A 21,476-nucleotide genomic window follows, 5' to 3' on the forward strand; every position below is an offset into this window, starting at 1 on the left:
TTCAAGAGGAATTTAGACAAGCCAAAATCCTATTGTAAGTCAATGGCATTTAGGCTCCTAAATTGGTTAGGCATTGCAACTTTGAGCACAACAATATTAAGCGCCTGCAGGACTGGGTCCTGCATTATACAAGAAGAAAGCAGGCACAAATGAGAGAATCCTATGTAGAATTAGAATCCAGCGCTACCTAAACATGAAAATAAAGTCTCATTCAACTTCATTTTAAAAGCCACATACATTTATCCCTGGTTGTTTAAAGAGTCAATATGATTGTTTGAGTAAGCTCATTACCTAAATTAAATTAATTTCACCTGTAGGGGCTCAGCACAGAACTAGTTTCCTCTTTTCCTTTCTATAATTTAAAGATACTCAAACTCAAGGGATAAGTAAGCTTCTCATTTTGTTTTGGTAGTTTATGTTCAGCCATAAAAAGGGAAAGAGAGGACCTTTAAAGAAATTTTTTTCTGTGTTAATTTTCTAAGCAAATAGGTTTTATTAGCAAAAAATACATATCAGAAGAGGCTGTACTCTAGTGAGGTTTCAGTTAATGTTATCCTATAACATTATGAGCTCATAATATCCCTCCTACGTTTTTGTGTGTTTCTCCAAGAGTATCATGGATTTTGTCTAATTTACTGATCTCAGTATGTTACACATCTTCAGCTAGTTACCAGAATGACTAGAAAAATATACAGTTTGGCAACACAACATTAAGCTTTTATGATGCACTGTAATTACAGTACACAATCTTATACCATGATGCATCATAAGTGCAGTTGCACAGTCGGATAAAATAAGGAGAATCTCACCTGTATAATCTGACATTATGCACATGTAGCTAGATTTTGAAAACCAGCTGTTTATGACAAACTCTTGCATTTCAAGAAACAGACCTCTACCAGGATGAATCAGCCCAACTACTCTGCCTTCAAAATTAGTGAGATAGTAAATCACACTGGAGTGTGGAGCAGTCAATTGATTTTTTTTGATGGAGAAGAGCATCTTAACTCAGGAAGGCAATGCCAGAAAGGAACACACTAGTAGGGAGAGAAAAGACTTCAAAAGAAAACACCACAACAAACTTCCATCAAGCCAACTCTAGCAGCCCTGGATTCCTCATTGTGACAGTGACTCAAATAGGAATCACCTTCACAAGGGAAGCAGGTACAATGTATGCAAACCCTCCCCTCCCTCCAAAAAACCTTTGCCCGACTTGATCACAGGAGGAAAAGCCTAAGCTGGTTGGGAATCCATCTGTCTTTTTTATGAAAACACTTTCTGTTATGTCTCAAACACCTGCTGTCAAGCGCAGCAGCTGAACTAAATAGCCAGTCAGACAACACTGAAAAAACTTAGATTCATATAAAGATCTGATATGGGCAGATCTAACAAGATGGGATTTTCTAACTGCAGTTTTTATGCAAAGCCTCAACATGAATTTTTTCACCCTGATGAATTCTCAATGTAGTACTGTCACTTAAACTACCCTATGCCCTGTGAGGTTCCTTTCCCACCTCGGCTGTAAAACAACATTCCCCAAAATGACTACAGGTAACATAAGTGCCTGGACTGATAACTTGAGATGCCCACATCAATCCAGAGACCCTCCCTTCCCCAGCTCTAAGGGGTATTACGAAGTTGATAGCAGGTGTTAGAGAATATCCTTTACAAAAATAGTGTCAAATATCCTAAATCTGGACTAAAGTACAAATTCTGGCACCCAAAGGAATCTAGCCAAGATATTAAATTAAATAGTTACTGTCTTCCACTCTCAGGGAGACGGGACACTTTGTCAGGTTCCACCTACACTACTTGATACCCAGTTGAAATTATCCGTCACCCTGAAGTTGGCTAAGGCATCCTCGCAGCTTCCCCAGCCCCCTTTCCAGCTCAGAGCCAGGAAAACAACTTCACTTACACTTTTGCCTTCACCAACTGCTTGGGGCACAGGATCTTCTCTGTCCAAACATGGCATGATTTCTTCTGCTGCTTCTCCTTCCTTCCCACTGTTTCTTCCTTCATTCCCCAGCTTCAACCTCTTCCCCTCGGGTTGGGAATCATCCAGGTCCTCTCTTCTCATCTTGCCATCTCTGCCTCGCTGCTTCACCACATCCTCTGGGCTGCCAGACAGATTAGACATTTTTAAAATTGCTGAGCACTTTTTTATTTGGCCTGCTGAAGCTGCCTCTCTGGAGGAGCTGTGGCTTCTGAGAGCTCTGTGATGCGCTCTCCTCTTCTTTTCAACATTTAACTAGGGTTTCAAAAGCCTTTATAGGATTTACACACTCCACTTCTATTTCTCTACCGCCCTCTGCTGGTTACTGGCCAGCACTATTCCCATAGAATATCCATTTCAACAGCATACTGCACACAAGCTTCTCTATTCCTCCATCTCCCTAATAAAAAGCAATAACCTCTCCTACGTTGGTTGTATGCACATTTTTCCTGCTGGTCACTTTGCCAAAATTCTTGTATTTATGCTTGCCCTGCTCCAAAGAAATTAACTTTCCTTAAAACACAGCACATAGAGCTGTAGTCAGCTGCACTTCTGTTTAGATCCAACTTTACCTCCATCTCAGAGGAATGCACTGCTTTAAAACACTAATATTGAAACAGAGTATGATTAACCATGAAAAATAACTGTAGAATATTTAATACCAAGCCAAGTTCACTTCAACCCACCTCCCTTCAGGATTCTTCCCCCATTGTCCCTTACTTTGCAAGTTTGCTGAGCATTTCAGAAATGTGTCCCCCACATTGAGCATTGCCCTGTTTGGAACGGTTCTGTCCCTTCCTCATTGACTTGCAATAGCCATAACATGTTCCTCCTTCTCCTAGGTCTTGTGATAGTCAACGTATCAGAGGCAACACAATCCAGAACAAAAATACCATCTGGGCTCCACTGTTCATTCTGTGCTAACTCCCATAGCCTTAGTGGGAGTTCCTTATGTCCTGCAGAAGGAGAATTAAGCCCCTCTGGGGCTTTCCATAAACATCTGGAGATGTTCTGCACAGAAAGTTATGAGTCAGAGGCCATGATTTTTAGAAGTGGGGGCCTAAGTTCAGTTGCTAAGTACATATTTAGGTACGCAGTCAATATCCGTGTCTGCAATTTGAGACACCTCAGGTCTCACTTGGGAGGTACTGAGCACTCACAGCCCTAACTGAAGTCAAGTGAAGTTGCAGGTACATAGCACCTCTGAAAGGCAGGCCCAAGTTGTCTGAAGTTGAGCATCCAAAAATGGAGGCATCCAAAATAAATGGACACAGTTTCCCATCATAAAATATAGTAACACCTGTCTGGATCAGAGTGTGTCAGTTAAAATGCTTAGAGATGGAGATAGGCCACATGAGATTAACTGATTTTTTTTTAAATTGCTCAACTTCTAGAACAACCACCCCCCCAACACACTTTGTACTTCACAACCTACACTACCCTACCTTCCCTTACCTTTTGTATTGTGCACCCTTCCTGATTAATGAGGTGAAAAAAATAACCTGCGGCATTGAGAATTCTGTTTCTCTTTAATAAAATTCGGAGGAACAGAGAATCTGCCAGCAGGAGCAGAGACAAGCATTTATAGCAGGTGCAGCTTCTCCATGGGGGAAGGAGGGAACTGTCAGCTAACTGGGGTTATTCTTCCTTACCCTATCTCCAGCAACCCCCTACACAAAACCACGTAAAGGACACCTGTTTTGGAGACACCAGGCCCCAGCCACATGAGCTCAGGGAGAAGAAACTGCTGGAAGAGGCCATTCAGAAAATCATTCAGCATGAGCAAGGATCTTTGGACAAGGATGAGATCAGTATCCAATTGCTTTCTACCCATCTGACTTGGAAAATTACTTTCCTTCTCCCGATTGGCTGTTTGCTCCAATGCCTCCTAACCTCTTCCCCTCCAGCCTCACTCCACCTGCTCTCCATCCTCCCCTCCTGCATTGAGCAACTGCAATTGTTCTGCATATCTCAAGCCATCCTCCATTTCGAAAGGTAGGGTTCTGTTGTAGCAGGTTCTCAGTGCGGTGTTCAAATAAAAGTATTTTCGTCGTTAAATCTAAGCTCCCTTTGCCTTAACAATGCACTTTCTGCCTTCCTGTAACACTCCCACCCCCTGCCTCCATGTTCTTGCTTCCTTTGTTCGTTTTTCTGGTTAGCTTAGCCCCTCAAAACCAAACTTCATCCAATATGCTAAGAAATAATTTTGAAATAACACACTGTTTTCAGATCCTCCATTGCTCTCCTTGATTGTTTATTATTTGGGCTGGTCAAAAGTTTTCTGACACACAGTTTTCCATTGGAAAATGCCAATTCAACAGAATTAAAACATTTCATGAGAACGCATCAGTTCCATCAGGACTTCGGACAGAAACCAGACAGGCAGGTTGCAGGATTTCCTGACCACCTACCTGCCAGCCAGCCAGCTCCCTGACTGGCCTGCTCCTTACATTAGTTTCAATTCTCCAAAAATAGATTTTTTTCAAAAATTCCATTTCACAGAATATTTCAGAAATTTTTGGTTTGTGCGAATTTGAAACAAATTTTGAAATTCTTTGCAAAAAGGAATTTCCTTTAAAAAAAACAGTTCTGTCTGTTCTGTTTCTTTCCATAATCTTCTCTGTTGTCTATTTAGATTGTAAGCACCTAACACTATGGAACCCTGGTCTCATTCAGGGTCCCTACGCACCACTTCAATTCACTCAGTCCAAGGTTAAGTTTTATACCATGGCAATGGCCTTGCACAGAGAGCTCATGCCACGATCATTTTATCCACCCCCTGCCAGTAGTAATGACCAGTCTGGGATAGGAAACATTGCAGCAGCAACTTTTATTTGTCCCTTTTATTCTAGCCAGCTGTGCTCCTGGCGTAACTATTACTCTCAGTCTAACTTTACTGGGTCATCTTCAACCTCAACTGCCGTTAGTTTACTAGCCATTGCTTTTAGCAATATCCCAACACTTTTTTCCTTAAGTATCAGTATTTGACCTAATATTTTGAAAGAAAGCACTTGCTACCAAATGAGCATTTTCAGATTCCAAGTTCCATGCTGCCCTTCAGCTCTATTTGCAAGACCAAGTACAAGTCAAATAATGCAATAAGCACAGTTTGCTCAATATTAGCATCCACTTCAAATACGTTAACCAAGTGAACCAAGACACATGCTTTGAAACCTTGGGAAACACTGTGTGACTAGTTTCCAAGATATTTAGACTTCGAACCATGACTAAAAATTGCAAGATTAACAACAATAGAATAGCTATGTAGCCCCAAAAGTTATATATAGTTTTGTCTGATCTCATGCTAGTCAGCATCTGTTCTTGGGTTTTATAGTACAGTACAATGCATAATCTTCACATTGTTGTTGTTTGCTGTTAGTCCCAAGATAGAGAGAAAAGGTGGGTGAGGGAATATCTTAGACAAATTTCTGTTGGGGTTCTGAAGAGTTCTGTGTAGCTCAAAAGCTTCTCTCTCTCTCTCTCTCTCTCTCACCATCAGGGGTTGGTCCAAAAAAAGATATTACCTTACTCACTTTATCTTCAGATCAAGTATTCAAAAGGCACTGTACTAAGGCAGTCAGTAAGAACAAACTGGAAGGTACCATGTCATAAACAGATAGCTAAGCGTTAATGTTTCTTTTACCTGTAAAGGGTTAACAAAGGGAACCCAACACCTGACAAGAGGACCAATCAGGAAACAGGATTTTTCAAAGCTTAAGGGAGGGAATTTGTGGGTGTTTCTTGGTCTTGGGTCTTAGTCTGTTCTGTGCTCTCTCAGCTATGAGATCATTTCCAATCCTCTAATTCTCTGTTCCCAAGTGTAGTACAATGTAGCACCATAGGTATCAAAAAGTTCTCTCATCTATATTATATCTATAGTCTTTTAAATGTTTGCGTATTTGCATCTGTTATCTGGCTGGTGGATCTTATGGGTATTTTTGCTATACAGTACTTTAATGCATTGTTTTTGATAAGGCTGTTTATTCATTTTGATAATGTAAAAAACCTGTATACTCGTTAGCACCAGACGTAATTAGAAGAACTGTATATTCATCACATCTTTTATATTGAAAGATGATAGACTTTTTCAGACTGTTGATTTGTTTCTAGTGACTCACCAGGAAATTGTGGGAGAAATAAAGACGGGTAGGAAAAAACTCTCCTGTGTTTAACTCTCCTAGGTCCCAGGCGGGAACGAAGCTAAGGGGGGAGAGAGAGATAGAATATTCTCGTTTCCTTTCTTTGGTTTGTGTCTGTGCGGAGAGAGGACATGCTTCTTGGTATTGTGATGTAAAGAGTTGCACTCTACTAACTCTCAGGTTAGACCGAGGGGGGAATGGTTTATTTCCCTTTGTTAGGAGACTCAGGGCATCTGAGTCTTGGGGTCCCACAGGGAAGTTTTGGGGGACCCAAGTGTACCAGGCACTGTAATTCCTGGTTGGTGGCAGCCTATCCGATCTAAGCTGGTAATTAAGCTTCGAGGAGTTTATGCAAGTACCTCATATTTGAACTCTAAGGTTCAGATTGAGGAATTATACTATGACATACCAAAAGACTGACAGGGTAATATTTCAAATTTACTTTTAATCAAGACCTAGAGTGAACCAGTTGGAGCAGCCTCAGGGGTCTCTAACTGCTAAGGGATCCACAGAATAAGGTGTATGGTCAGAAAATGTAAAACAACCTTCTTGTAGAAGTATGGAGTTATTTGTACTGATGTCCCTGCCAAAAGCAATGCCTATGAAGATGGTGTTCAAGAAGTGATTTAGGCCATATCTACACATTTGGGACTATAGCAGCATAAATATGCTAGCATACCTGTAAACCCGTAGAGCACAGTGGCAGATTTATCCACAAGCCCAAGGGGGCCAATTTGGTGGCCCCTGCAGGAGCACTGGAACCTGTGTAGAAGTGGGGGCACTGGCTGTGCAACTGTGGCCTTACCCCCTGGTCCTCCACCTGCCCCTGGTCCCCTAGCCCATGTCCCTAGCCTGGGCCATGGCACCCCGAGCAGAGGGAGGGGCCAGGGCTCTGCTCCCCACATCCCTTCACAGAGACTCTACACCAGTCCTGCTGCATCGGTAAGAGAATTCCACTTCACCTGCAGAATGGTTGTTGGCCATTCTCCTGGCTTTCAACATTATGCTCACCACTTCTTCCCATCCTCACCTCGCCTGCATGCAAATCAAGTTGCACACCATGAGCAATTCAAATACCAGAACAACGGTGAACCCACACAATGCAAGAGAAGTCTTCAATGACTGACATGCCACCAAAGCAACAGCAGTAAGTATCAAATTATATACACAGACACACCTCATTAGGATAGATATCCAGGTTTCAAGGACAACCGTTAACCCCTTCCTAGTTCTTTTTTGCAAACTGGCCTATTAACCTCTTTCTCCAGTCACTGTGCAGATATTTTTAGTGAGTCATCCAAAGCAATCACTACTGTATTCAGAACTGAACCTTCACTGAATGCCGTAATTGGGATTCATATCCCATCATTAAAAACAACATTCCATCCATATCACCCCATTCAGACTCTCTCTCGACAATTCATCAGCACCACAACGAACAATAAGTGCTTTTGCTTGTAGCCTGTCAGCTGTAGATTTATTTGTAATTATAGTTGATCCCTATGCCTGGCACCTATAAATTATTCCAGTATCCTTATTGCTCTATATAACCATAAGAAACCTCATTTATCAGCTCCAGAGTTGATCTTAGGTGCTTTGTACAAGATTTATTCTGGTTTTACATTTACTTATTACATTAAGAATATGCAAATTATTTTGCAGTGTATCAATGCCAGTCGTAGGCATTTCACTTTTAGATCCACTTTCTCCTTGCTTTACTCCATGCAAAGACACTGATTTAAAACTTTTTCTTGGTATCAGAGCAACTATACTTTCAATGCTGCCTTGCACGACACACTACTTTTGCCTCAATAGTTAACAAAAACCCCTGTCACTTCACACAACACTTCAGCTACCATGCCTTCCTCTCCCTAGTAATACTGCTAGGGGAAAAACAAACAAAACCCCAAAATGCAAATCCCCATCATTGTGCAAAAATGCACATTTTGGTGCCATTTTCACAACACTGTCAGTTGAAACATTTCCCCCAGCTCAACTCAAGAGTTCCCAAATGCCTACTAACACTCACCATAGCCTGTGAGCTAAAATAGTGCTTTTCTGCTCATTTTACAGATGAGTGAACTGAAGTACTGACAGCCTGAGTTGTTTTAAGTTCACAAAGGCTGAAATTCACCTCATGCAGGGGATATCACTGGGTCTACACTGTAGTAAGAGGAGGCCCTGAGATATAAACCTTGGTATCAGAGGCCTGGTATGAGGCTTAAGGCCTGAACTAAAGTAATGGTCAAGACTTTGCTAGCATAAAGCAAAGTTAAGCTGTGAGCCAGAGGCAGGCCCTGCTCACAGCAGCTGGCAAGAAAAGGGCTGATGTTGCATAAATATATCCACACAGTGTATTCAAGTATAAACACAGTACCAGGACACTCGAATACTGTACATTTCACACAGATAACAAGGAACAGACTGACCCATCCCAATGACAGGGGTAAAGGATAATATGATGGATAGAGTTGTTTTGTTCGAACCAACATGTACAAGGTGAGGCGGCACCTTACTATGTAGAGGGGTTGCACCTCAATACGTCAGGAGTGATGTGTAACTTGTTTGTACCTGTGTATAAGACTGGATCCCTGGGGCAGTGTCTTTGTCCAGCCGAGGGGGCAGTGGAAAGTCCCGCCACTGACTGAGCTGAGTCCATTGCCAGGGGGCACATTCATAGTATGCCCTGAAATAGACTAAGAAATCTATAGGGAACTACCATTGTGCTTCGTTTGAGAATAAACCTGGCTGACATGCCTTCGTACCTTACTAGACTCTGGTCATTGGGGGGTTCTCTTCGGGTCTGCTGTGTCAGCTATCTTCGAAGAGCTGGGACAGCACACAGAGGGAACACACGCACGCAGCTGAGTGATATCAACATTGAACAGAGCAGAGCACCACACCACACCGGTAGCATCTGACAACATACAAATCACTTAAGTCCCATTTAAGCCCTCAAACAAGCCTTTAAGTGTTACTTACACAGGACTCATGCTGGCCCTCTGTACAGGCATGAATTTCACCCAGAGAAAGTCAAGAGCAGGCTTGCAAACATGAACACAATGGGTAGGATTTTCCAAAAGCTCTGCCTTGGCCTACTGTGGCTCCTGTTGAAAACAATGGGACTTTCCCCATGAATTCCAGTGCAAGCAGAGTTACACCAATGCACAGTGCTTTTGAAAACCCACCCAGCTTCTCTGGCCACAGCCACCCTTTTGCTGCAATGGAAAATCAGCAGGTTTAGTGTTTACAGCTCTAAGGGCTTGGCTACACTTGAGAGTTGAAGCGCTGGTGATGGGATTACAGCGCTGCAACTTACTCTGTGTCCACACTTGCAAAGCACAGCCAGCGCTGCAACTCCCTGGCTGCAGCGCTGGCTGTACACCTGGTCTGCTTGGGGTGTAACGATTCCAGCACTGGTGATGCAGCGCTGCTCATCAAGTGTGGCCAGCAAAAGCGCTTTTATTGGCCTCCAGGGTATTAGGAGGTATCCCAGCATACCTTTTCAGCCACTCTGCTCATCGTTTCGCACTCCACTGCCCTGGGCTCAGGTGACCCGCCCTTTAAATGCCCGGGAATTTTAAAAATCCCTTCCTGTTTGCTCACCAGTTGGATGTGCAATCAATCATGACCATGCCTCCACGCCGCCAAACGAGCCCCGGCATGAACACTGCGAGCTGCAGGACCTCAGTGTTGGGTGAGGAAGCTGTGCAGTCACACTGTGCTCTAGCCGAGAAATTATGATACCTATGGCCAGATATCAAAGTCCATGCTGGAAGGGGCCATGAACGTACGCAGTGCAGTGCAGGGTTAAAGTATAGGAGCTGCGGAGTGCTATGCAAAGCCCAATGTGAGGAACCGCCGCTCAGGTGCTGCCCTCCAAGACCTGTCATTTTCAAGGAGCTGATGCGAATCTTGGGGTGACTCACTGACAATCAAGGACCACGATGGACAGTTCAGACAGGAGAGGAGGTGTGACAGAACCGAGAGTGAGGCTACTGAGGTGGTGGGAGACACCCGTTTAGTCACAGGGCATGCAGCCGGAGGCCTTCTCACAGAGGAAGCTACCAGTTGTCCAGCAGCTGAACTTGGTGAAGAGCAGACAGAGGAGCGGGTTTCCCGGTATCAGATTTTATTTAGGATGGAAACTGTTTTGGGAGAGGATGTGGGGGTCTGGTGCCCTGCATGCATGCCTAGATAGTGGAATAGCCCATGATTGGTCTATCAGTCGTTGGTAATCGACCCTGCGTAATTTCTCAAATAAAGTCTTCAGCCAGAGCAATGGACAATCGCTGCGCAAGTTTATAGGCAGAGCCCTGATGGTCCTTCCTTGTCCCAAGCAAGGCTAACGCTCCCGTGCCCACTGGTGCCATGAGGTGGGGGGGACCGATTGCTGCACAAGGGGGCAAGCTGCATAGGGACCCAGTTTGGCGTTAATCACATTGCTGTAGAAGACCCGTCCCGCTCTTCGCCAGGTAACCGCAGGCAGCGAGATTCTGAGTTATCCTGGAAAATGTAGGCGAATGTGTCTCGTGCTAGGTCCCCCCCCAGCTGCTTCTACTTTCCCCAATGCCAGAACACCCAGTGAGCCCTGACTCCAAGGCAGCTCCACCTTCCCCAGGTTGGAAGGCGAGCAAGCAACATGGCTTCCATTAAATCACTCAATTCCCCATTACTCACTCAGTTTCCTCTTGCCTCTGTGCTATGTTTGCTGTGTGTAAAGATGCTACAAATGGTCTACCAACTCACTCATGTTCTATATACAATTGAAGCCTCTGTAATAGATGTTTCTAGTTTGTTTTTTTTTTTAAGTGTCCTTGGATGTACCTGGCCCGTTCACACGCAGTATACTTGATGAGGAAACCAAGAAAAGCAAGATTTGGTTGAAAGCAGTTTATGAATCGTATGCCAGAGAGAATAAGCAGGCTGGCAGGACTTGGAGAGAGAAAATGCCATCAGTGAGGGCAAACACAAAGCAGGAGAGAGGAACTGGGCTACAGAAAAGACCACAAAGCACTGGATAAGCCTCCTGGTTTGGGCCAAACGGGACTGTATGCAGTACTCGTAGATGCCAAGGCAGATACTACCGTGTCTAAACCCTCCCCTCCCTCCCAAAGCTCTCCCTTGTGCCCCACTGTTGCTCAAAACCCCCTTTCAACATCCTGGTTCTACCATACGAACCAGCTGCCCCCAACACCTGTATGTTCACCTACACACGCTGAAAAGAACTACGACCCTTATACCTGCAACAATCAACCCGCCCATCTACATGCAGGCATAATTAATGTGAAGTGCAACAGCCATCTGCACAGCAAACCCAGGCAGGACGTATTCAAAATACCTCTGACTGCACAGTTCAGCACCTACTCCCCCTGCCTTATTATTGTACGTACTTTGAAATAAATGAGTTCTTGCTTTTAAAAACGTTATATTAGAAGAAAGTGAAACATACGACCCAAGGAAAAAGAAGTACTGCAAATCATTGTACCACTGCACCTTCAACTCACGTGCACCAACATACTGTTGCCTTTCAGCCTCAGAAATTGCTCCCTTAAGGCATCCCTAACCTTGCAGCCCTGTGCTGGACCAATCTCTAGTGCCCTGCTCTCTGGCCTGTGCAAATTCAGCCTCCAAGTGTTCAAACTTCGGAGGTCCCATTCCTCACTGAAATGTTCACCCTTCCCTCACAAATATTATGTGATGGGTACAGCAAGCGGATAATAACCGCAGGAATGCTCGCTTTCACCCAAACTACCCCATAAAGACATCTCCGGCCGCTTTTAAATGGCCAAAGCCTAGTCAGAGTCATTTCTGGCACCGGCTCAAGCCTGTAGTTGAACCAGTCCTTGCCCTGTCAAGCCTTCCCTGTGTACAGCTCATGAGCAAAGCATTAAGGGGTAGGCGGGTCTCCATCCAAGGATCACAATGGGCCATTTCGACGTCCCCTCACTGTGATCTTGCAAGTCTGGGAAAAATCCCCACCTGCAGCTTCCTGAAACAGGCCAGGTGTGCCGAAGATTGGTGTGCATCCAGCACCTTTCCAGGCCATCCTGTGTAATGTCAGGCAACGCCCATGGTGATCCACAAGCACTTGGAGAATAACCACAGACAAATACCCCTTCCGATTAATGGTACTACAGAGCCAGGATGGGGTGGTGCCAGAATAGGAATATGCGTCCCATCTATCACCCCTCCACAGTTAGGGAAACCCATTTGTGCAAAGCCATCCAGAATGTCCTGCACGTTCCCCAGAGTCCCGGTTCTTCTTAGGAGGATGTGATTAATGGCCCTGCAAACTTGCATCAACACTATTCCAACAGTCGACTTTCCCACTCCAAACTGGTTCGCAACCGATCGGTAGCTGTCTGGAGTTGCCATCTTCCAGATTGCAATAGCCACCTGCTTCTCCACTGACAGGGCAGCTCTCAGTCTCGTGTCCTTGCGCCTCAAGGTGGGGGCGAGCTCAGCACACAGTCCCATGAAAGTGGCTGTTCTCATCCGAAAGTTCGGCAGCCACTGCTCGTCATCTCAGACTTGCAGGACGATGTGATCCCACCACTCAGTGCTTGTTTCCCCGAGCCCAAAGGCGGCGTTCCACGGTGCTGAGCATGTCTGTTACTGCCACAAGCAATTTATTGTCAGGCGAATCGATATCGGACTCCTCACTGTCACTTTGGAGCTGAAAGAATAGCTCAACTGCCAAACGTGATGTGCTGATGACATTCATCAGCAAAGTCCTCAGCAGCTCGGGCTCCATTTCTAACAGAAATCACGCTGCAGACTCACAATGGCGCCAAACTGCTGGGATGTGTAGCGATGCACCACGGGGCACTGGGACAGAAAGCAGAATGACCCGCACCCTTCTGTCCCCTTCCCACAATGCCAAAATGGGATGAGGTGCTCTGTGGGATAGCTGCCCACAATGCACTACTCCCAACAGCGCTGCAAATGTTGTCACACTGCAGCGCTTGCCCTACACAGCTGTACGAAGACAGCTATAACTCTCAGTGCTGTACAACTGTAAGTGTAGCCATACCCCAAGTATCTCAAAAGGGAGTATGAGGGAGGAAAGTGTTGCATGACAACAGTTCATTTGGATCATCGTGGTGTTACCTCAACATTTCCTCAACGTATCTCAGCTCATGACACAATGTGATACAAAACTGCTCAATGTAGAACCCCTCCAGTGAAGAACACAGGATCTGTAGCTCAGGTTCAATGTAATGCAAAATGCGTGTATTACCAGAAGACAGGCAGTATATTAAGTGCTTATATCCAAGTAAAACAGGAGTAATGCCACCAAACTCAGTGGAGCTACCTTAGTAAGTTTTACTTGAGTAAAATTGGTCCAGTGAATGGGAAAAAAACCAAACCAACCCTTACGTTTAAGTTAAATCAGGTAGCTTTCCATCTCTTACTGCTAAAAAGAGGACAGACTGTCAAGAGATAGGATTAAAATAAATTAAATGAAAAATTTTATATGCTCAGTTTACTTATCTTAGCTTTCACATTAAACTCTGCATCATGTTGTCCTAATCACTTCTAAAAAGTTTGTAAATATTTCATTATTCCTTGTTAGAGAGTTTATATTCACTGACAAACATTGGAGACGCTGATTGTATTGGTTATAACTTAGCGTGAACGTGACAGGAACATCTCTATTACTAGCTTGTTTATATGGCAACTTCCAACCTTTGGACCAGCGAGGTCTGAAATAACAAATACTCCCATTATTCATACGCCTGAAGCACTGTGGCATAGGGAAGTGCCTTGCTCCCTGGTGTGGTCTTCATTCCCATCCTTTAACTTGATTCATTCGGCATTTGTCTGAATTTTGAGCATGGGGAGTCATAGGAAATCAAGAGAGCTAGGACCTAAAATATCCATGTGCGCAAATGCACAGGCTGCCAGTTGGCCTGAAGGAATATCTATAAAAAAATATGGAATAATAATTATATGCATGCATGCCAGCGGGCTTTACTTTGGAATAGTATCCTGAGCTAATGGTGCACCTGTCTGTTCATCCTAGACTGTCAACAGTGGTGCTGTTCTTCTCTGTGCATTATTTTGACATCGTTCATTTGAAAGCAACATTTTGCCCCTGCCTGCTCTGCCCTCTTCTTTATTTAGTCTTCCCTGTGTTTTTAATGGTGCAGAAGCCATTTCGTTTGCCTGTTGGTGCCATTAGCCCCCATAGCAATGTCAGCCGTGCTAGCAGCAGCATGCACAGTTCTGGGAACAGAATTTGCTATGGACTAGCAAACAATTCTGATAAAATTCTTTGACTAAAGGGTTTATCTTGATGCATCTCAGTAGGGAAACTTGAGGGCAGAGGTTTCCTCACAGGTTTTCCTTGAGAATGGAGAGGCTTGGAAAATCTGAGTGGAAAAACAGCAGTGTGGTTTCCCTTTATACAGATCAGCTCAAGCAACTCGGAAGATCTTATGTTTAGGTTTCCCTATGATCTTACCAGGTACTATGTTTGGAGCAGTGCTCTAGAAATCATCTGTTTCACCAAGTGACTTGTATAGTACTTGTGTCGGAATTAACGGGCCTAGTTTTCAGAAGTACCGAGCATCCACCCCACCAGTTCAACTCAGTGGGATCTTTTGGGGCTTAGCACTTCTGAAGATTATAGATTCAGAGACTCTAGGACTCGAAGGGACCTCGAGAGGTCATCTAGTCCAGTCCTCTCCCCTCATGGCAGGACCAAATACTGTCTAGACCATCCCTGATAGACATTTATCTAACCTACTCTTAAATATCTCCAGAGATGGAGATTCCACAACCTCCCTAGGCAATTTATTCCAGTGTTTAACTACCCTGACAGTTAGGAACTTTTTCCTAATGTCCAACCTAAATCTCCCTTGCTGCAGTTTAAGCCCATTGCTTCTTGTTCTATCATTAGAGGCTAAGGTGAACAAGTTTTCTCCCTCCTCCTGATGACACCCTTTTAGATACCTGAAAACTGCTATCATGTCCCCTCTCAGTCTTCTCTTTTCCAAACTAAATAAACCCAATTCTTTCAGCCTTCCTTCATAGGTCATGTTCTCAAGACCTTTAATCATTCTTGTTGCTCTTCTCTGGACCCTCTCCAATTTCTCCACATCTTTCTTGAAATGCGGTGCCCAGAACTGGACACAATACTCCAGTTGAGGCCTAACCAGCGCAGAGTAGAGCGGAAGAATGACTTCTCGTGTCTTGTTTACAACACACCTGTTAATGCATCCCAGAATCACGTTTGCTTTTTTTGCAACAGTATCACACTGTTGACTCATATTTAGCTTGTGGTCCACTATGACCCCTAGATCTCTTTCTGCCATACTCCTTCCTAGACAGTCTCTTCCCATTCTGTATGTGTGAAACTGATTGTTCCTTCCTAAGTGGAGCACTTTGCATTTGTCTTTATTGAACTTCATCAGGTTTACTTCAGACCATTTCTCCAATTTGTCCAGATCATTTTGAATTTTGACCCTGTCCTCCAAAGCAGTTGCAATCCCTCCCAGTTTGGTATCGTCCGCAAACTTAATAAGCGTACTTTCTATGCCAACATCTAAGTCGTTGATGAAGATATTGAACAGAGCCGGTCCCAAAACAGACCCCTGCGGAACCCCACTTGTTATACCTTTCCAGCAGGATTGGGAGCCATTAATAACTACTCTCTGAGTACGGTTATCCAGCCAGTTATGCACCCACCTTATAGTAGCCCCATCTAAATTGTATTTGCCTAGTTTATCGATAAGAATATCATGCGAGACCGTATCAAATGCCTTACTAAAGTCTAGGTATACCACATCCACCGCTTCTCCCTTATCCACAAGGCTCGTTATCCTATCAAAGAAAGCTATCAGATTGGTTTGACACGATTTGTTCTTTACAAATCCATGCTGGCTATTCCCTATCACCTTACCACCTTCCAAGTGTTTGCAGATGATTTCTTTAATTACTTGCTCCATTATCTTCCCTGGCACAGAAGTTAAAATAACTGGTCTGTAGTTTCAGGGGTTGTTTTTATTTCCCTTTTTATAGATGGGCACTATATTTGCCCTTTTCCAGTCTTCTGGAATCTCTCCCGTCTCCCATGACTTTCCAAAGATAATAGCTAGAGGCTCAGATACCTCCTCTATTAACTCCTTGAGTATTCTAGGATGCATTTCATCAGGCCCTGGTGACTTGCAGGCATCTAACTTTTCTAAGTGATTTTTAACTTGCTCTTTTTTTATTTTATCTTCTAAACCTACCCCCTTCCCATAAGCATTCACTATGTTAGACATTCCTTCAGACTTCTCAGTGAAGACCGAAACAAAGAAGTCATTAAGCATCTCTGCCATTTCCAAGTTTCCTGTTACTGTTTCTCCCTCCTCACTGAGCAGTGGGCCTACCCTGTCCTTGGTCTTCCTCTTGCTTCTAATGTATTGATAAAAAGTCTTCTTGTTTCCCTTTATTCCCATAGCTAGTTTGAGATCATTTTGTGCCTTTGCCTTTCTAATCTTGCCCCTGCATTCCTGTGTTATTTGCCTATATTCATCCTTTGTAATCTGACCTAGTTTCCATTTTTTATATGACTCCTTTTTATTTTGTAGGTCATGCAAGATCTCGTGGTTAAGCCAAGGTGGTCTTTTGCCACATTTTCTATCTTTCCTACCCATCGGAATAGCTTGCTTTTGGGCCCTTAATAGCGTCCCTTTGAAAAACTGCCAACTCTCCTCAGTTGTTCTTCCCCTCGGTCTTGATTCCCATGGGACTTTATCTATCAGCTCTCTGAGCTTACCAAAATGCGCCTTCCTGAAATCCATTGTCTCTGTTTTGCTGTACTCCCTTCTATCCTCTCTTAGAATTGCAAACTATGATTTCATGATCACTTTCACCCAAGCTTCCTTCTACTTTCACATTCTCAATGAGTTCCTTCCTAGGCCCTATGTATCTGGCATCCAACCTCTGGAACAGAATGGCTAGTGTATCTGGGTACATACAGCCCCCTCAGTCCTGCCCCAGGCCTGCAGTGATGCACAAGACATCTGTGCAGCACGATCTGGGCGTTACTGGGCAACAAAAGATGTGCACCTCCATGAATGGGCTCCAGGGATCCTGTTCCCCATTTTGAGCAACATCACAGCATTGTATCTGCCTTCATGGCTGTCTGCACCCATGGGTTGGGTTTATGCTTAAAGGAAAGCCATGTAAGGAACACTCCTCTATTATCATGCCCCTCAGGAAAACACAGCTAATACATGTCAGCCATTTTTATATTCTTTAGAACTGATCAGACTCATCAACACTCCCATTCAATAGCTAACAGAATATGGCAGGACTTCAGCCAGAAGTCAGTAGATATATGGTCACTTCAGACTGCCCCCGATGAAAAGATTAGCTCTTACATTCTGCAATTAAAACATACGGTCACTTACTTTGTAGTACATGCATTGCCAATGGGACGGGGGAATCAGAAACACTCCAAGGTTTACATCCCTCAGGCATTTGGCCAGTGATGCAATGAGGGAAGACTCTTGAAGTTTGCTAGCTGTTATATATGCTACGCAGAATGGCCTATCACTCTGCATTTCAACTCCTGCCATGACTGCTCGGTGACAGCCCAATGTCCCACTTTCAGGAACATTTTAAGACACACCTGAGACTTTAGCTGATAGCAGCCTTTATTCTGTTTCATAGTGAGTTAAAAGCAGGCAAAGGTTCAGAGAGCAATCTCTCTCCTTTCTAGTCCATGAAGTGGTAGGGATGGGAAATCCTCATGGAGTTTAAGGCTTGTGGAACCTCTTGGACTTGAACTGGTTTTGGAAAACCCCCAAGATGACTCATTTACAAACCATCACCCAAGCAACACAGGAACTTGTTTTCCTAGCTAAAGGGAAGCTTGTGCTACATAGTAGACAGAGAAGAGCCCCCTCTACACACACACAAAGTTATGATGGAACAATCAGAACCTGTACTTCTGTGTTCATTGTCCTCTGTTTCTTTTTTATCTCTCCTAAGTATGATGCGAGTCCAACACTTTTGTACCTGGAATCAGCCATGTTCCAATGGATCTGAATCTAAGCCACACAAGTTTGCCCATGCCTAATAGCATGCCTTTCTCTAATCTTTTAGCCCTTTAATATTCCTGCTGACATGCCATTACCATGCTGGGAATTCACTCCCCTTACCTATGCCACATGTTCAACTGGCTAACAAGAACTCCCCCTTTCCAGTCCCGCTGGCCTGTGTCAGATTATTCCTGTTTTATTTTCCAATGACATATTAGTGTTTCAATCGATTGTGGGGTGCTTTGTCTTATTATCACCAATGTGTCTTAAAAAAAAAAAATGACTTGTCTGGGTACTGAATGTGGTAGCAAATTGAATAGTGGGGTAAATTATTGTAACAGCTGCAGTCTTTTCAGTTTTCCGGCCACATTAACAAAACACTATCTGCTATATGTACTGTCTCCATGTTGGACAGTGTTTCATTAGCAGCTTCCTTTGAGTAAGTTTATCGAAGTGTCCATTAAATATGGACAATGATTAGCTAAGACTATAGGAGTGGTCCATTGACCTTCTGGCTGAGAGTTTCAAAGCAACCCAAGGACTTGAATGTTCATGGGAACTGGGAATCAAAGCCTCCTGCATGATTCAGATGTCTAAGGCCCATGTAACTACAACAACCTCAGCCTCTGCTTTTAGAGGAAATACAAATTCTTATCTGTAAAATAGCTTTTATATTAAAATGTCATAGGCCAAAAATTCTGTTACAGTAGTATAAACTCAATAATACAGCAGAGTTACTCCAGATTTACACCAATGTGTTGGAGAGCAGAATATCTTCCCCAGTTGTCATTTTTTTAATTTTTATTATTAAAATAGTCCAAGGGAGGATAGTTTCAGAAAGGGTCCAAGAAACCACCACTGTGAAAGAAACGCCCAAAAACACAATTATAAGGCTCTCCCTCATCTCGGGAGAGAATTTGAAATAGACAAAGAATCAGCAACTGCTTCTGCCAGACTGTGAGCTTCCTGGGAAAGGGGTGGTCTTGCTTTTATTTCTGCAACAAAAAGCCTTCAACAAGAAAGTAACGTAACAAGTATTTGTTGTTTTAATGGCTCACGACTATTAAGGATGGTTCCCTTAGGACTTAAAACTTCACTTATTAATTCAGAAATCTGTAGCTGTTCCCTGCCAGCAGGGAAGAATTTATCAAGTGGAATTCCATGTGTATACAGATCGGAGAGTACTTTGAAGCTGTCTTTGGCACAGATGTGCCTATTGTAGATCCAGTCTTACTTTTTTACTGGACCGAGCACCTGGCTAACTTATCCCATTTACGAGGCATGGTCAACAGTTTATAATACAGCACTTTATTACCTATACTTTATGCCCTTTGGGGGAAATTCTGCTTGCATTTATAGTGGCATAACTGTAAAGTCGATCCACATAGTAATCCAGATATTGATAGGTTACTGGCCAAGGCCCCTTTCTCAGAAAAGCACATAAGCATATGCTTAACGTTTAAGCTTAAAAACTAAGCATTGCTTACAGAGGACTTATTCATGGTGGTAGACATCAGTACAAGTATGTCATTAGAATCAAAGATTTGTGTGCTGTTACTGAGAATTCATATTGGATAGTGTTCTACTGTCATAGTCTACTTAGTATGCTCTGGCCAGGGAGCTGAGGTATGAGGTTTATATTTAAAACTTTCCTAAAATTGGAAGGAGTTTGGACCCACCTGTAGATCCCACAAAAGTTAATCGTAAGGGTTTAAACACATGCATCATAGGCTATACAGCAAGCCCAAGCTACTGGGCTAGATGGACTCATGTTCTCATGAGCTGTAGGAGGTGAAATGCACCCTTGCATAGATCAGCATCAGGCTTATACAACTAGATGCTGACAAAGCCTTTTGTCTAACACTCCCCCTCCAAGCAAAAAAATGCAGATTCAACTACACCAAAATGTTTTGGGAATGTGTGTCCATTACAAATAGTTTGTTTAGAAGGAAAAAAAATATCAGGGAAAAATCCCTAAACATTCATTTCAACATTTTCAAAACATAACGTTTCAAATTGTGTTCAAAATAACCTTGCTCAAAAGTTTCCTCTGCTTTATTAAAACTATCAAAAATATCTAAAAATGCTTGAAGTTGAAATGCAATGTTTTGTTTTGAGTTGAATATTTCATTTGACCCAAAACATTTTTCCTGGCTTTTCAGAATTAACACCATACCAAAGAAATCTCTTATTTGCATGGCTCTATATACAGCACTTAAATCCTATTTTTAGAAGACTTAATGGAGCACAGCTTTTGCCAGGTTTCTGTGCAAAGGTAAATTTCATCCACTGTACCCAAATCCAGGCAGTATGACAATAATTTAACACAATCAGCTGAAAAGCCTGATATCTGCAACACGTGCTAGCTGCTTAGAACAATTAGTGTAGAAATTCATTTTCACTGTTGCACAAGCCAGGCTGATGGCATGGAAATATACAAAGTATGCTTATTTCAAAGCATGCGCTATATGGTATCTTCATTACATATGAAGGCAATAACAATCTAATGAAGAACTAAATTTACAACCTTCTTGATCTGCTCTGAGACTTAGAAGGGCATCCATTAATATTTTACAAACCAATAAAGCTTCTTTAAAAAGGTTAACTTTTTAATTTAACATTTCTAAATTGAGTATTTGAGGCTGGGAGGATGCAGAGTTGCTTTTGCCAGCCAAAGTGCCTCCTGCAGATCTCAGAGGCAGAGCAGGGGTGGTCTCTGACCACCAAAAGCTTTATGAACCATTACAGCTCAAAGTTGTTAAGTTCTCATCAGATGCAGACATGAGAATAGCACTCTGGAGCTTAAGCCCCTGAGGCTGCTCTAAATTATTCTGGGGGGCAGTTTTGGTACCCATAATAATCTGGAATTTGGAAGGTGCCAGAGCTGCTTCCGTCAGGACAATCAGCACAGAACTTGGACCTCAGCCCTTAGAAGGAAATACTTACAAACCAGACAACACAGGGCTTGTCGACATTTCAAGAACTGCAGCCGTGCTGTGCTACTGTAGTACTACAGGGAAGACAGTACTAGGGTGACCAGATGCCCCAAATATCGGAACTGTCCCTGTAAAATTGCGACTTTTTCTTATATAGGTGCCTATTATCCCCCACCCCTTATCCTGATTTTTCACCCTTGCTGTCTGGTCACCCTAGATGGTACCTACGCCAACAGGACGATGTCTCCCAGTGGCATAGGTAACCCACCTCCCTGAGAGGCGGTAGCTAGGATGATGGGAGAATTCTCCCATGGACCTTGCAGTTAAATCAACCTACCACCATGTAGATGGAGCATCATTCAGA

General features: G+C 43.4%; 2 protein-coding genes across 10 annotated transcripts in view; both read right to left on the reverse strand.

The window, feature by feature from the left end:
- Positions 1-2,222, reverse strand: part of RBFOX1 (RNA binding fox-1 homolog 1) — a 2,554,959-nt gene extending 2,552,737 nt beyond the window's left edge. For all 8 annotated transcript variants that reach the window (XM_075069299.1, XM_075069298.1, XM_075069294.1 and 5 more), the window contains exon 1: positions 1,919-2,222. In XM_075069299.1, the coding sequence (XP_074925400.1) occupies positions 1,919-2,140 (222 nt within the window). In that variant the 5' untranslated portion in view covers positions 2,141-2,222. The remainder of the gene's footprint in view (positions 1-1,918) is intronic.
- Positions 1-21,476, reverse strand: part of SEC14L5 (SEC14 like lipid binding 5) — a 982,653-nt gene that overhangs the window by 646,693 nt on the left and 314,484 nt on the right. The window lies entirely within an intron of this gene.

Source organism: Chelonoidis abingdonii, chromosome 9 (assembly GCF_003597395.2).
Source record: "Chelonoidis abingdonii isolate Lonesome George chromosome 9, CheloAbing_2.0, whole genome shotgun sequence".
In the NCBI taxonomy this organism is placed as follows: domain Eukaryota; kingdom Metazoa; phylum Chordata; order Testudines; family Testudinidae; genus Chelonoidis; species Chelonoidis abingdonii.